General features: G+C 32.9%; 1 protein-coding gene across 1 annotated transcript in view; it reads left to right on the forward strand.

The window, feature by feature from the left end:
• Positions 1–10,544, forward strand: part of LOC130891543 (uncharacterized) — a 32,223-nt gene extending 21,679 nt beyond the window's left edge. Inside the window, exons 8-10 of the mRNA XM_057796362.1 lie at positions 4,409–4,616; positions 10,171–10,309; positions 10,365–10,544. Of these exons, the coding sequence (XP_057652345.1) occupies positions 4,409–4,616; positions 10,171–10,309; positions 10,365–10,411 (394 nt within the window). The 3' untranslated portion in view covers positions 10,412–10,544. The remainder of the gene's footprint in view (positions 1–4,408; positions 4,617–10,170; positions 10,310–10,364) is intronic.
• Positions 10,545–17,533: the final 6,989 nt, after the last annotated feature.

Consider the following 17,533-nt stretch of genomic DNA (forward strand, 5'->3'; position numbering starts at 1 on the left):
ATTTTACCATGTGAAAAGCTTAAAAGATTCATGTGAATAAATTGGTGGGCTTAGCTACGCAAGAAGCTCCTTCAATGGTAGGTGTGGAGAAGGATTTTCATGCCAAAATTAGTGTCTTACCATTGCATAATACACCAGCAGTAGTTGCGTAAAAACGCAAAAATCATTATATTTCAAGACACTGTGACACGAGAATGTCCCAAATCCCGAATTTATGAATGGCGTAGCACAAACAATGAAGACATTATATGTTTCCTTGGAAATTTTATTTGGATGGGCGTCTGCCAATTTCAATCCATTGAATCATAATGATCCAGAAGTTTTTCATAAGATAACAAAATAAAAGATCTATTTCCTCGAAATCCAGCCCAGTTACCAGCATTTTCATTACGAAGAGGCAACTAAAGATACGTTACAAAAATTTCTCTTTTAGTTAAATTATTGATTAAAAATTTACAAAAGTCCATCGCCCCAAATAGAACGTTTGTATAGATATAAACCTTAGTACCTTTAGTGCAGAAAATTCATATTGTTCATAAAAAGCTACAAGCAGGAAGAGCTGTTCCAGCAGAAGGCAATACAGCAGGGCCGTAGTCAGAACCAAAATTTTAGCAGGGCTATTAGATTTTTTACCAGGGCCCATATTTTCACATTGAAATATACTGATATTTTAATTTTAAGGGACGATTTACGTACGAAACATACACCGCCATTAAATATGTTTTTTCCCTAAGAAATAAAACCAAATTGAGTGTTAAACATGTTCTATTAAATAAGAATAAATTTATAAATTAAAAAGTTCTTTAGAACCAAACATGAAAAAAATATTTTATTCTTTGACTTACATGTGAACAAATATGCTTTGATAAAAAACAAAAATAACAGAACACTTTTAAAACTCATAACATTTAACACTTATTGTTAGAATATCTACATAGAAAATCATAAAAACAACACAAATACAAATAAAATAAATTTTCAGACAGATAATTAAAATGATTAAAACTAAAAAAGTTGCAATTTTCTTTGTTTACGATTGTTAAATTTTATTAAAAATGACTCCATGTCGAGGGACTCTGTTCTTCGACTTTCAAAAGCCAAGTAAATTAAATCGGCCATACGAGGCTGACTCATAGAATATCTCTGTGGTCTGTTAATTGCAGTTAATGTTGAAAACGAAGATTCATTTACTGCAATATTACACCCAAGGGTATATACTGTCGCAAACAGGGCGTATGTATTTTTAAATACTTCCCTTTGTTTATATAATTCAGCAAAAATATCTGACTTTGGTTTATTGTGCATGTAATCCTTGACTACTGCCAACTCCTCCAGAGTTGGTAGTGAAATCCCTAAAAAAATGTATAACACAACTTAAGAATTGCTACAAAACAAAATGACACCCAACTTTTCCAGATATTTGATTTTCTCCAGATCAAAAAGCTCAATGCTACTTATTGCAGTAATTAGTTCATCATTGTCAGAGAACCTCTCGTTTCATAGGGATAATACAAGGTCCAAGGACTCAAAAAATTCGGCTTCAATGCCACTTTTACTGGCATTTGGTTTATTAGACATTTCAGACGGCAGTTTTTCCATTACCAGATATTCCTTCATAGTTACGCTTAACTTTGGTACTCTCTTTTCAGTTGGTATTGCTTCCGTATCCTTTAAAAGTTGTGAAGCTTCATTGGCTAAACTTTGATAAGTCTCATTTGTTCTTAGATCTCGAATTTTATTTTTTACTGACTTAATAATTTCATTGGCTTCCTTTAGACTAATTGTACGAGCTTGTAAAGCTGAATCGGTAGGTTCTAAGAGCCCAAGTAACTTCTTCATAAAAACAAGGGTGAATCTAAAGTCGTATTCCAACATAACTGATTTAACCCCAACAGATTTGACTGATAAATCCACAGACCAACAGATAAATGACCGATCATTTTTAAATTCATCCAATGATCTTAATATTTCAGTGTAGTTTGAAAATATAACTTTAACAATTGCTATATGCCCAGACCAGCGCTGCTCCAATAGTCTACCAATAGACTTTCCCCGATAAATAGCAGCCACTTTTCCATGTCCAAAAAATTCATGTAACATAACAGTTTGGTCAAAGAAGTGTTTAATTGAATCTATTTCTGAAATAGTTCGCACAACTACAAGATGGAGACGATGGTTAAAGCAGTGTACGTATGGAATAAAACGTCCTAATGATTTTTGGATTAAAGCAGCTACTCCCCTCTTATGGCCGCTCATAACACTAGCACCGTCATAACATTGGCTAAGAAGGTGTTTTGTATCTATTCCATTATCATTAAGAATATTAAGTGTCATATTTGTGAAAGTTTTGGCATCTAACTTTTCTGTAGTGTAAATACCTAGTAAAGATTCAAACACTTTACCATTTTTGACATATCTTACTCCAATTGATACATTTTCTCTGTTGTTTTTATCTTTTGTGCCATCTTCAAGTAATGTAAACCATGGTACATCTGCAGTTTTTAGATCACCAACAACTTGTTCACGTACCATTTCAGCTAAAATAGCTATTATCTCATTTTGAATATCAGGAGATGTATACTTAGCATTTTGAGGAATATGTGGAAGACATTCGGCCAATTTTTCGTCCTTTTTAATTGTATATTTAAATAAATTTAAGAATAATCCCCGCTCTTGTTCATGCTCAATGTCATAATTGCCCCGAAGAGCTAGTTCATTTACTGTTAAAAACTGAATTATCTCAGCAATCGACTCAACATAATATCTGTATTTTTGCAAAATATCACTATTGATAAGCGTAGACACAGCAGTGCCAGTTAAGTCTCTGATTTTTTTCTCGTTCCACATTTGCATAGCTTTAATGTGAACTGCCGTTTTTTCATGCGCTGGAAATCCATTTTTAAGATCTGTTGCATTTTTCCAGTTACTAAATCCGGAATAGGTATACACCGTGTGTCCTTTGCTTCCATTTGGTTGGAACTGACGACATGCATAACAAAATGCAGCATTTAGCTCTTGGGAATATTCTAGCCACAAAAATCTCTTATACCAGTTAACTTGAAAAGACCGGTTATTTTCTTGTTTGGGATAATTAGCTAGTATTATTTGTTTTATATCCTCACCTTTTGGTGCCAGATCTGGAGCTGAACTGCTGGTTAAACTGGATAAATTGGTTGACCCATCAGCATTTTTCTGACTTTTGGAATTACTGCCCGATGTATCAGGTACAGAGTCAATAGCACGTTTTTTATTAATTGTCTTATGTCCATTTTTATTCAACTAACTCACGACACTCGCTCAGAAAGTCAAAAACAATACTAAAAATACTCACCAAAGCAGCCGCAAAAAATTTCCCTTCATAAAGAAATAAATATGACAGCTACATGAAAATAATTATAAACGGATTATCGCGCCGGCGCGGCAATTCAACAGGTGGCTCTCGTCTTTCGTAACTTTCCCGACTACCGAGTGCCAAGCAGGTTCGCTACAGACTAATTTTCCAATCCAATGTGTAAATCTTTACGCCGCCGCGTCTTAACCTACGCGGCACGCGGTGGTCGGCATGGCACAGGACAGGACTCTACCCGTATAAAAAAAATATATACATATAGAAAATAAAACTTGTGAAGTCAAATGACTTGCCGAAATTTTTGACGCGTGCTTATAGTATTTTTTTACCAGAGCTCAAATTTTTTTTACCAGGGCTCTGCCCTGGCCAGCCCCCCTCTAGCTACGGCCCTGCAATACAGGTATATTAAAACTACAGGATTGCAACTCAGAATATATTGTCTATAAAAGCTACAAACAGGAAGAACTGTTGCAGCAGAAAGCAATACAGGTGTAGTAAAACAATATAAAATTCAACCAAAAATATACAGGTATAGTAATTCAAACGTGGAACAATAAGAGTGATGTTTGCACTTAAAGCAGAAAAAAAACCGTCTAATGAAAACTGTCAATCTTTGCAGCAAAGAAATTTAGAAAATAAGCAACTGATATCGACAACAATAAACATAAAACTTACATTGATATATCTGACCAAATAAAAAAATATAGACCTCCTTTACGTAAGTGGTAACGAAAGAACTCATATGTTTGGAAAATGCCCCACATTTGCATCAAGAAATTGCAAATACGAAGATATTAATAACGAAATTCAAAAAATTTATTTAGTTACAAGAATCAACATTCGATTCACATAAGCACAGGTCAATTCCAGTTTCTAGTCATGTAATTTGGATTACCAAGCATTGAAGTGATCCGAGAAGCAAAATCTGATACATTTCGCGTTTAAAAATAAACTTAACGACAATCAACTATTGCTTCTTGTGTCTGTTATTGAAATTTTGTCGTGCATAGGGTGACGATTGTCATGGCATTCAATGTGTTAAATAAAAACTTTTCGTAGTTCATTCGGAATGGAACGCACAGTTTCGGTGATTCTACCTACCGGCGAAGTCGAGATAATTCAAAGAGAAAATGTGGATGACACAACCTGGAATAAACCAATATTTCCAAAATTGGCAGTTTCTTTGGATAGTGCAAGGTGTTCTATAGAAGCAATGAGGAAAAAACTTGGAAGACGCGGACCCAAAAATTCGAAAAATCAAATGACGGTCAGTAACATTCTAACTTAATAAAAATAGTACTCTGTTTATTAAATTTTGTATCGATATCTTCATAGCCTTTGTAGTTTCTTGTAAGGCTATTCAATTTTGTTTCTTTTTTATGGGCCATTTTTTAGTATTATGTTAATCCAATTTCATTTAAGTAGCTCGCTCATACCAAAAAGACTCAATTGTTGGTGTTACAGTTCTTCAAGCTAATTGGATAGTTTTCTCCTTCTTTACCATGTTGTGAATCTATTGACCACGTTAAAAATAGCGTACAAAGGAAAACGTGGAACGTATGTTTGACCAAACTTTCATGCATTAGGGTATGAACAGAATAAGTGGGTCGCGGTCGAGATCCATGTAAATCAAACATTTTGTAGTTAACCAGGCCTAACATAACAGTTAAGTCGTTGTAGAGATGCATCGCGGTGCCATCCATCAGGTATACATCGATGCTTTTAAAAATCAAGCTTTAGCTGGCTGCTTCGCTGAAGCCGAGACTTCACGTGTAGTTGCAGTCAGTACTCAGCAGTTACTGTTGTGATAATGGAGGAAGAATTATTGCCGCCGTTCACAGTGTTTCTGTTCTGTGGAATAAGTTCCACAAACAACACCATAACAGGCATGCCCTGGAGAGGAAATGGAAGTATATAAGAAAATGTTTCTGGGGTAATCCTCATGTACGAATGAAATCTATCGGGGTCGTTTTTTAGTTCACCGAAAAGGTGGTGGTATTCTCCCAAACTGTTTCTTCTATTTAATGGGTGGACTGAAAACCGCTTGTTGTGTAGATTTCCATCACTTAGTTGCCGCTGACATTGCATCACTATACAAACTTGTATCAAACAGCATTGCACGAAATACAGGATTTTTTTGATTAACGCACAACACATATCAATTTCCAATGGTCTGAGCTGCACTGACAACGCGGATGACCTCCTCGATATGTGCAGTCGACATCGACCGTGACTTAACTTGTGGTTTCCATCGCGACCTACACCTCCACCGCAACCCAGATGAGTACTCTCTCTTATGGGGTTCAACTCTCAAATGTGTCCGCTTTAAAGCAATAGTTCAATAACTTTTCTCAATAACACTCGCAACTAGGGGCAATCTGAAAAGGAAATGTATTTATGAAGTAATAGAAGTAGATGAATAGATTTCAAAATAAATCAAAAAACGTAGCATCATGCAATATTGCAGTGATTTATATTTTACTTTGAATATTTATCCATGTAGTAAACATCAAAAGATGCAAAAAACATATTCCATTATAATTTCCAAAAAATGATCAAAACAAATTGAAAAACCAAATATTTTTTATGTTACTATTGGATAATTTGTTTCCCTTACCTCTACCCACTGTAGAGCCAACTTTTCTAGAATGAATACATTGCAACCTCAAGATTAGGCGCCTAGAAGCAAAATCCGCCAACTCCACCTCCAGAAATTTTCGGAAAAGTAGAAAAAAACTCACACAGACCAATCATAATAAATTATTAATTTTTTTACTAAAAAATCAATAATTTGTACTTTATAACAGAGCCAGTTTCATAAAGATTTTGCAAAGTATCATAAAATAAAATTTAATGTTTTGTAAGAAGGGAAGTATTTATTATTATACTAGATGACACAATATTTGTATCAATTTTCTCATCAACAGTAATGTTTTCATCTTCTTCATTGTTAAGACTTTCGGCTTCTCGGTTTTCCAAATCTTGATCAATTTTAGCGTCTCGTGGTTTCTCCACCCTTGTTCAAAGTTCTTTATTAACACTTTCGCAACAACCTTTATTTTTGCAGCTTTAAGGCTATCCCCCTTGTTGATGGTTGATGGCTTTTGGGTTTATGTGAGATATATTAAACTTTGGTTTTGTGACAGATTTTGCTTGACAAGTTTCAGTTCTATAAAAGACTTCACCCTGGAGCAGAATGTTATTTTTCTTCTTGTTCTTTTCTAGCTTAATCCTTTTTTATGAATTGAACTTAAGTGCTACAAGTTCGCTTTTGTGTACTTGTCAGTTTCAGACTCCCACTCTTTAACAGGAACAGTGTCTCCAACATGATGAACGGTTCCATATTTCCACAAAACTTGAGGATAGTGTCTTTTTTCAAATCTTTCTCAATCAATCCAAATACCCTATGGCAAATAAATCATAAAGGGTAAACAACTCTCAGAGAATCATGGATAGTCACGTGATAAAACTATGTGCTCCTATTAGCCGATTTGGATTTGGATGTTGAGTTTGAAAATGGCGTAACTTCCTTTAGACTTGACGGATATTACAACTAAACTTCAAAATATACTAGGATGCGGCAGGATTTGCTACAAAATAACAGTTGTACTGACTTGGCGGTTTTTGATTCTAGGTACCTCATATAACGACTTCCTCGATTGAACAAATTTTTCTTAATTCCCTTGTCCATAAATCAACGTAAAATATACCTTAACCTCTATATAACGAATTTTTAATTATCAAAAAAAAGTTAAAATACCTCCAATTAACGAATTTTGTCAACCCAAAACTTTTATATAAAGTTCCCACCAATGTATGACTCTTAATCTCATTGTAAGAGATTGATGCAGCGACAGATTTGACGCGCTTTTGTTCGTAAAACAATCTCTGTTGTTTGATTGATTTACCTCTTCATAACTAATTTTAGATCAACGTAACCTCAGTTCAACGAATTACTTGATATAACGAATATTTACTTTTTCCCTTCCGATTTGTTATATCGTGGTTGCATTGTATAGTCTTCGTTTTTGGATACTTATATTGCTATTCATGTCATCGTATTTAAAAAAGATCAGCAATTATTAACTTATCTGATAAGAGATAATTTAGATGCCCAAGCATTGAAAAAGCAACAACAAAAACAGACCCTAAACAAGAACACTATTACCAAATGTGTATTAAGACTTTCACGGCATGCCGCGGCAGTTGCAAACTTATTTTAAAGCTTTCTTGCGACCACGTTTATATATATATATATATATATATATATATATATATATATATATATATATATATATATATATATATATATATATATATATATTAATAACTTCATTAGGTTTTTCACATACTTTTATTCGAAGATCACTCATAGGTACACAAAAGTTATAGTAAACGACTGTCCCTGGCGTTCAGCGCTCTCACGTATTCATTCACCACTTACATACGCCGAGAACGACTTGCAAATAATTTTATGAGATTTTCAGGATGATATTTAAGAAACTTTTCTGTGATTTTTTTAATTGTTTTTCGATGTGAAAGTATTTTTCTCTATATTCATCCAACAAGAGTATGAAATGTAATCTATATATCAGTTTTGTGTAAAATTCCGACTTATTACATCGGAAACTAAGTCCAAAATCTGAAACAATAAAATAAATAAAAATTATATTTCAGATTTCCAGTAATAACTGTAATATTATTTATTTAGGACAGAAATCTCAATATTTGGAAAATAGATTAAAAAAACATCAATGCGATAATACGAAGCAGTAACAAAAAAAATTTAATAAAATTATAAAAAGCAAAACCCTTGAGAAGAGCATATATAAAAAATAGTTAATGCTTCTGAATGTTGTTGATTTTAGGTCTCCTCTTATTTAAAATTAGTGTTTCTTTTATAATTTTTTAAACTACGGAAAGAATATTTTCTTTAATGAATACTTGTTGGACAAGTGACAATACTCGACTTGAAATAAGACACACTAAAAGGGATATTACTTACTAAAGTTGATTATGAAGAAAATTGAGAATTGAGAATTTTAAACAATGCTAGATTATAACCTTCAATACATGCATGTTTTCTTATGCTTTCACCTCTTCTATTCCTTTTGGTGACATTTTTAGACCAGATTGCTTGGTGGAAAGTATAAGCCCATATCGCTTGTCACGTTACTTCAAAGCTGCAATGACTTCACTTAATTGCTGAGCTGCTATTTCGCCTTTTTTAGTTTTGTGTTGGTAACTTCCTTAGGAAGAATTTTTTGTTACTTCTAAATGTCCGTACTAAATGTGTCTTTTTTTACGCACTCACAATGCAAGTGGAATACTTGTGTAATAAGTTGTCTGTGTACGTGGTTCTGTCCTTGTTGAAAAGACTAGTAGATAGTACTACCTTTTCTGAGACTTCTGTGTTAGGGTCCTTTTATTTACCACAATATATCAGTACACGGTTTGAACACTTTTATTCCATATTTAACTCTTTTGTTTGGAATATATCGGCAGAAACTAAGTCTGCAGCGTCAAGCGACCAAGGCTCATGAACATAAACTTTTTCTCCTGGTTTGTAAACATTTTAATAGTTTTTTATAAAAATATTGGTTACGTCTTTATTTTATAATCTGTCATCAGTATCAGCAGTTTGGTTGTTGGCAAAATGAGCAAATTTCAGAATCAGCTCGAATCTATTACGAGGCATAACAGTACGAGCTAGGGATAATACCATAGATTTTGTGGTTTCTCCAGTAATACTTGGCAATTTCACCAAACCCATCCATGAAACTAGAGCCAAAAATTTCAACATATCGTCTCTGGTTACCACCATTGGTGGTTTGTTGATGGCTTGGCATTTCCCATTTTTAGTTTTTCTTCCATCCAATGTTGTTCAGAAATTCGAGCATCAGTAGTGCCAAAAGTACTTGGCACAATTGCTATCACTATCCGAAAATGTTGACAAAAGTCTTGAAAACCTAGAAGGGTTCCAAATCTGACTGTTATTGTCATTTGTACTTGTGTTACTAAAGTTTTTATGTCATAAAATTGGGTTCCTCAAAGGAATCATCACTTGAATATTCCAAAGCAAATCACTTATTTGAACGTTTTATATTTTTTCTTATATTTTCTTCCAAAAAGTGTTCTTAAATTCTGAAACAAAAAAAGTTTTTACCTGTGTATCTTTTCGGATACAAATGGCATGGGAGGTATGAATTTCAAATGAACTATTTCCCATGCCACATGTATCTAAATGTCACTTGAATAAAAATCCAAGAAAAAACAACAATATATGATTATGTAGTTTTAAACACCGAACAACCGAACAAAAAAAAAATTATATATTTTTTTAAACCGTCACTTAGGATCTGGCACTGTCGATGTTAACTAATCCCCCCGTACAAGTTCCCGTCCCGAAGTTGAAATAAAAAAATATGTTCACCTTAGTTTATATAATCTAAGAATAAGAAGCTCAAATCTAAAGCTGTGTCCACACGATCGACACCATTCGACCCGATGGGTCAACAATGGACGAGTTGCCAGACTGTCGAATCAGGTCCGTTCAGATCAAAGGCAATCGAAACGAACGCAACAGCAGGGCATGTCGCTTCAGACCTCAGACTTTTGCTTCACTTAACTATGAGATGAATATCGGTCAACACATCCACATATGGACAGGCCGATAGTCTAACTTGTTTATGGACATAGTGTAGACACAGATTAAAAATGTGGTTTATGATTATGTCAATCTTCTTACAATGACATTTATTTTCTCGGTGGTTTTAATTTATAACTGTAATTTATTTTAAATTGATCTTCGTTTTTAATAGAGTGAACTGGAAGTTAAGTCAGCAAACGATATTCACAACGAACCACCTATACGCAAAACTATACTAAAAAATACTTCAGCTTCTTCGGCAAAAATACCTTTACACGACAGTACCCAGTTGGAAGTTCTGCACCATAAATGTAAGTACACTAATGATCCACTTAGTTTTATTATTTACTAAATATATTATTCTAGCTTCCAATCCCTATGATGTTTCCACGGTTTTTATGATCCAACAGTGACATACTCAAGGATTGTATATTGGTATTTTTCCAATTTATGAAAAGTCTACAGACACATTTTTCAAGAGGAACTTGATACATTTACAATATTTTTATTCCACAAGTTTATCAATATATATTATTTATGAAAAAATGTTATTTCATTTGTTGGTTGATATTCGTATGAATTCGACTATCCCTTAATACCACAGACCAAATTCCAAAATATCTTTCTTAACTTTCATCGATTAAACAGGGGCTTCGGAGTGACAGTTTGAGATTTGGAAAGAGAAAAAACAGAAACGGTTTTAAGGACATTACAGAGGTTGTTCAATGAGATTTGATATGAATATCTTGAAACCTTGTGAGATAATGTGGTAAAAAGCATTTTTCCAGTGAAAAAATATCGAAACAATCATCAAAATCGAGCATCGTTAATAAGCTATGACTACGAAAGTATAAAGGACAGTTGTTCCAACAAAAAAAAATTTAACGTGCTTCAACGGACTAGTACCGGTTATAAAGGTAAAAAATGATGCAGTGTTATAAAAAAAAATCGTTTTATAGAGGGCGCCATAGTTAAGACTGCGAAAATTATAGCCTCCCACTGCGCTGAGATAATCTTGAATTTGGTACATCTAAAACAAAAAATTAGAAAAGCTTTTTAAAGAGGAAGGTGGCTTATATCGTAATTTACCACATTTGAATAAAAAAAACTGACGGGTTTTTGAAAAAATATATAAAATTACTGTTTTTCTTTCACTTTTATCCCATGGCAAATTTTTTTCAATTTTCTGGTAACTTACTGTAAAATACAACAAATCAAATAAAATACACAAGGAATTAAAAAAATTTAAAGATTGGTTACAAACAATAACTCAGCGCAGATTTAAAAAATGTCACTTTGAGCGTTAAGTTTAAAGAGCAGCCGTCGATGGATTCGAAAAATGTGAGAAGAAATCAATTTTATGAAAATTATAACAAGTTCTAATCCCTTAAATCAATTTTAACAAGGATCACACTTAAGGCAATAATAGAGAACTTACAATAATTAAAAAATGTTCTTTTAGCCGAAGTTCTGGTTGAGTTTGTAAAATATCCAGGTGATTTTTCCTTCTGAAACATCGTAACGTGTTTTTCACGAATTATTCATTAATCTATTCCCTCCAGTGAAAAAAGATCATCAATAGACATGATTTTATTATACATTTATTGAAAGAACACTAGTGAGCACCTGCAAATGAAATATAAATATGCAATTAGATGATTTTGAAAAAGTATCACCCAGTCATTTATGCAAACTGAAAAGGGGTCATCCAAAAATTACGTCACACGAATTTTACGAATTTTGAACCTCTCTCACCGTCCTTTTTTCAATTTATGCGAGAAAACAGCTATTCTCATTTTTTATATTTTTATTGAATAATCCAATAAAATCAACAACAAATATTTAAACTGTGTCACTCAGCAAAAGTTGATCGTCTAGTAAACAATAGATTCGTTCAAGCCCATCAAAAAACGATCCATGGTACGTTAACGACTCTGCGCAATAGGGATTACATGTTCCAACCGGGCAGTTACCGTCTTAGGTATCGTAAGTCAACAGTTTCCGGTCTTTTCCATACTTGGTTGATAGCAAGTACTGTTACAAGAACCGAAAATAGCCGGAGATTGCGCAGAAAATATTTAAATGCTTCCAATAACCGTCCAAACTAACAGGTTAGAACAAGCCTAAAAGGAATATATTGCTTATGCGCATTTGGTAGCACTTGTCGAAGATTTGAACAAAAAAACAAGCGAAGACTCGTCTACAACTTAAAAGTAATGAAACCCTCCCCATTCAAAATTCTAGTGAATTTGAGTGTCTCATCACAACGCCTCTCTAGAAGTTAAATGAGAAATATAATCTCATAACGAGATTTATCAATAAATGGAAGATTTTAATAGTTTTTTATTCATATCTAAATTTCAAGTTATAGTATTTTGAAGTTTAACAGGTGACGTTAGAAAACTTTTGGCCTTCCTTTTCCTCGTCACACATTATCACATTTCGGTGATGCTCTCCCTCTCCTTAACATATGACGTAATATATGGATGACCCCAAATCGCTTAATTTATAATAGATCATTTGTAATAAAAAATAAATAAGCTTTCAGTAGTATACCTACAATATAACATTTGTTTCATTCGAAGTTTCGATGAATCCTCGGATTTTAGTAGATTCTGTTTATTTTGAATTCAATGAAAAAGGGAATCCATTTCGTAGGTAACTACTGGCTGTGATATGATATGAAACTACATATCACACCAGGAGTTCCTTCAAGCCAGATTCCCTCTGTTTCTAACCATTTCCATAATCAGCATGCCCGCAAAAGTATTTTTATCTCCCACGATGTAAAGTCGAATACATTGTGCTTTGCTGAACCAGCTTTATGAAATATAAAACACTCATACAACTAGATCACCAAAGAACAATATATCCGACAAAGCTGGGAAAGCTTGGTAAAATTCCAGACGTCTATATCTAGAAGGCTATATTTACAATATACACGTAACGTGCACATAATTTTAAAAATTTGTTAGAAAAAAAAAACGAATTTAAACGATATGCATAAATTTAGTACACTAGAGTCCCGCTATTCCGTTCAGCGCTAGAACAAATTTTTTTTATAAAATCCTGGACCTAGAAGTGAAAAAACCTCGTTATGGTTGCTTTTCAGTCACCAAATTATTTGAACGATTGAGTGGTACAAGTATTTTTACCACTTCTAGTCTATACAAATTCCCGAAACGCCCGTTATTTCGACCTAAATTTGACATGTAATCTTACGCTTAAGAAGTAGACGGGTCTGAGGCTAAAATTGACACGGAGCTCACTTAAGGAAATCAAATCAATTTAAAATGTAATATATTAGTTTCGTATTAAATATAAATTATAAGTAAAATTATCTCATCAAAATTCATATTCTGTAACGACTCATTTTCAATATACAGTTTTATTAATTACGACAATCGCTCTTCTAACATTATAGAGCGATGTACATTTTTTATTTTTTTTAAAACTGAGAACGACCTTTCCAGTCGGAGAGCTGGTCGGCACTTCGACTAAGGTACTTTCACAAGGCTGAAACTTTCTCTATATGTTATTATTTAATATATTTAAAGTAAAAAAATCAACTTCTGGCAGGGTTAGCGCGGTTGCAACAATATCTCCATTGTTTTTTGCATATTGCAAATTTTTTATTTAAAAAAGTGTATCTTCACAAATCTGGCTTTCAAGAATATTTTTAATTTGACAATTTTGAGTATAAAACAAATTGCCAGATGATTTGCTCAGTTGCAAGACGGATAGTACAGTACTTTCATCACAAAAGTATTGATAAAAGCATTTGATACAGATATCTTGATGATAATGTTAGGAAACATGGACCATATATCAAGCTCATCGTTGCATATTTTTATGGAATCTGGTGTTGGAAATAAAAGAAGGGTAATAAACATATCAGATCTATATAATCAATTAGGACCATTACTACCATTAAGCTTACCAGCATTTCTTGCACTGACTGGTTGCGGTGGCAATCCTTCATTTTTCAGAAGAGCAAAAAAACCTTTTTAAATCCTTAAGAAATCCATACCATATTAAAAAGCATTAACACATATTGGAATGCTCATATAACCGGATGTAGTAATAAGATATTTAAAACAATCGAAAAATTCATTTGCCAAATTTATATGGTCAAAGCAGACAACGTTAATGAAGCCCGTAACTTCAAATTCTTTTCAGCATACAAAGCAAATGATGAAAATGAACCTACTATTAAAAATGTCAATTATGATGCATCCAATTTACCACCTTGTGAATCAGAATTAAAGCAGCAACTTTTACGGACTGAATATATATCAAGTATATGGCGCAATGCCCATCTGAGATGTCCTACAACATGGAACCAGACGATTATGGATGGCTAATAGAGGAAGAAAAGTATACTTTTCAATGGCAAGATGGAAATATTGTACCATCATCTATATATGAAGTCTTGTTAAAATCCAATGAATTAGACGATACTACTTCGGGTGAGGAAATTTTAACAAATGAAGCAAGTGTACGAACATTTATGTGTAATATCACGTATTTATAATTTCTTTTCCAGAGAGCGAAGAAAATGTAGAGGACGACGATGTAATTTCGAGGGACGAGATTATTTCTGATGAAGGAGGCGAATAATTATTGGAAAAAAAAATTTTTTCAAGTAATGTTATTAAACAATTAAGTTTTTGTGTATACTGATAACGGTAGAAATTTCATGAAGATTTACTGAAGAATCTAAATGTACAAAATACTACCATGGTCGTAGATTTGGACCCGATCCCTTTCAACCTCAACAGAGAAAACTTTTTCCAAAAGGTTGGCATTCATATTACTAGTATTTTGGGACTTATCATTTGTTATTTTACCTATTAATTAACAAATTTTATTTTTTGAATCTTAGAATCCAAGAGACCCTGTTTACTTGAAAGATTTTGACTTAGATGAAAAAATGAGTTGATGAAGATTTTTGGAGGTAGCACATGAAACTATTTCTAAATCTAACCAACTTAGGAAATATCATCCAAGTAGAATCAGAAAACAAAGACAGAACAATTTCAACTCATTATTGGAACAATTGTTGAAAGAAAAGATATCTTCTGAACAGTAGTTAATGTGTAGTTTTCCCTTAAATTTTGAGCATAGTTTTGTGAGTTGTTTATATGATTTTGGTTATTAGAAGTTTTTATTGTTGGAAAGTGTGCCTGAAACACATAGATCATTACTATTTAGACAATTTCCTGGCTTTAATATTATAATATCACAGACTATAAACTTATATAATTCCGCATTTTTTAAAAAGAATGTTAGATTTGAAGAAGACATTACCCATCCAACTTTCAAACTGTACAGGTGTAATAAATATCAATCTTTTTAAATTTATAAATAAACTTGTTGGCATGAGATGTTTTTTTCATTTATCGTTTATTTGAAAGCAAATGAAATTTAATAATAATTATAGATGAGTTTTTCATTTATTATCTATTATCACTAGCGACCAATATTAATTGGTATTCAATTCCAAATTTTCAAAAAAGTGTCATCTTAGTACATAGTTTAAAGTTATGGAGGGGTGGGAGGGAGTGAGCCGTTAAGCACTAGGTTTTCAGATAGGTCGCGCCAAAAAAGTGTCATTTTAAATCAAATATTTGAACAGTTTTGCTGATAAATCTATTTATATTCTAAGGATTTACGTGGCTTTTGCCCTCTTTAGCTCTATCTCGAACCTCTCTTTCTAATGTTGGCATCTCGAAACTACGTATGAAATGATATAGGCGGAGAGCCGGTAACACTGAAAGTCCCGTCAAAGCGGAATCATAAAATTTTTATTTAAATAAATAGAACATAGGTATAGGAATAAATTAAACTCGGTATGCGTAGATTCCTATTGCCGAAACAATGTAAAAAAAATTATTTAAAAAATAAAATGTTTTACCGTCCTAGAGTATATCAATTTTTTTTTCTCCAACCATCAAAAAATGTTGACATTTTTGTCCTATTTTCTGGTGCAAAAGCTATCAATTCCCTTAACCGTACAAAAATTTGCTCGTGGCTTAGCAACACTTTTAATCCTAGGATTAAAAACGCTACTTTTGCATTCGCTCGGCTGCGATGCGATCCGCCTCGCAACTGCAAATATTGCTCGTAAAAAAATATGCACTTTTAATCCTTATAATATAATATACTATTTTTAACGTATTCGACAGAAAATTATATTGACTTTTAAAAAAAATCACGCAAACAACTTTTTTGCCGGAATGGTTTGGCATACCTATTTGAAGTGTTTGATGAGGGCTAAATTTTCTCTATCATGCCGAAAACTTTTTTTAATTTCATTTATTTTTATGTAATTTTTAAAAAATCTTGGTATATGCGCTCGAGAACTGCCGGAAAAATACCACATACCACCTTGAAGTGCATAAACTATGTTATTATCTACTCCAAAATGTACAATGTTCAATACATTTATTTTGGAGTAAATCTATTACTCTTCTTGATTAATGTTTTTTTACATACATAATATAGTTAGTACAGAGTACTGTGTTAGAGATGAATCGCAAAAGCTGGAATAGTTGCAATAGTTTCTATCATGGAGAATAGACTATAAAGTTTCCATGGTTTCTATGTAAATATTTATTACTTTTCTCTAGTTCAGGTAAGGTTGTTTTTGGGCATTTTAGGAGGTAGAAGCTATTCTCTCCCTTCAGTCTGCTTCACCTTCACCATATTTTTAAAAGTTGAAAACCAATGCTTCGTTTACACTAATATCAATGGAGCTGTCTCGCGGACATTGAACGAGGATTATACGTATTATCACCAAGAGGATGTATAAGAATTTTCTTCTACTTGAAAAAATGTTCATCTCACCAAAAATTCTCATTAAATCTGTAGGTACTGACGTGTTAATCATTTGTCTCGGATATATTCACAAATTCGAAAACCAAAAAATATGGATAACAAATAAATTAGGTAAAGAAATTAATTATTAAGTTGTACAGATCTTGCACGAGAATTGAATCCATCACTTTGTCGAGCTCTTTCAGGCTTCCATGTCTTCACAGGTTCTGATTATACAATAACTTTTGCTCGCAAACGAAAAATCAAACCATTCAACATTTTAATACAGACTGAAGAATACCAAAATATGTTTGAACATTTGACGGATCCGGAAGACATCAATGACGAAAGAAAACACATCTGTACAATATAGACAAAAATAATGTTGATAGTTCAAGATTTGTTATTTTTGAGATTTTTTGCAAGCGCCAATGACAAAGAAGAATTTGACAAAGATTTTACAAATTTCAATTGCAATATTCCTCCAAACTGGAAAACTCTAACAAAAAATTTTACGCACCATATTTATAAATGCAACGTGGCAAAATGCCACTAAGCCAATTTGTATTTTATTTGAACCAACTAAATGGGGATAGCAACTGAATCAAGAAAATAAGTTGGAACCATTTTGGTATAAAGGTCCAGCAGCACCTTAAAAAGTTGAAGAAATTCTCAGTGGCCAATTAAATGAAGAAAAAAGTGAAAAATCAGGAAAT

This window comes from Diorhabda carinulata, chromosome 3, assembly GCF_026250575.1.
Source record: "Diorhabda carinulata isolate Delta chromosome 3, icDioCari1.1, whole genome shotgun sequence".
Taxonomy (NCBI): Eukaryota; Metazoa; Arthropoda; class Insecta; order Coleoptera; family Chrysomelidae; genus Diorhabda; species Diorhabda carinulata.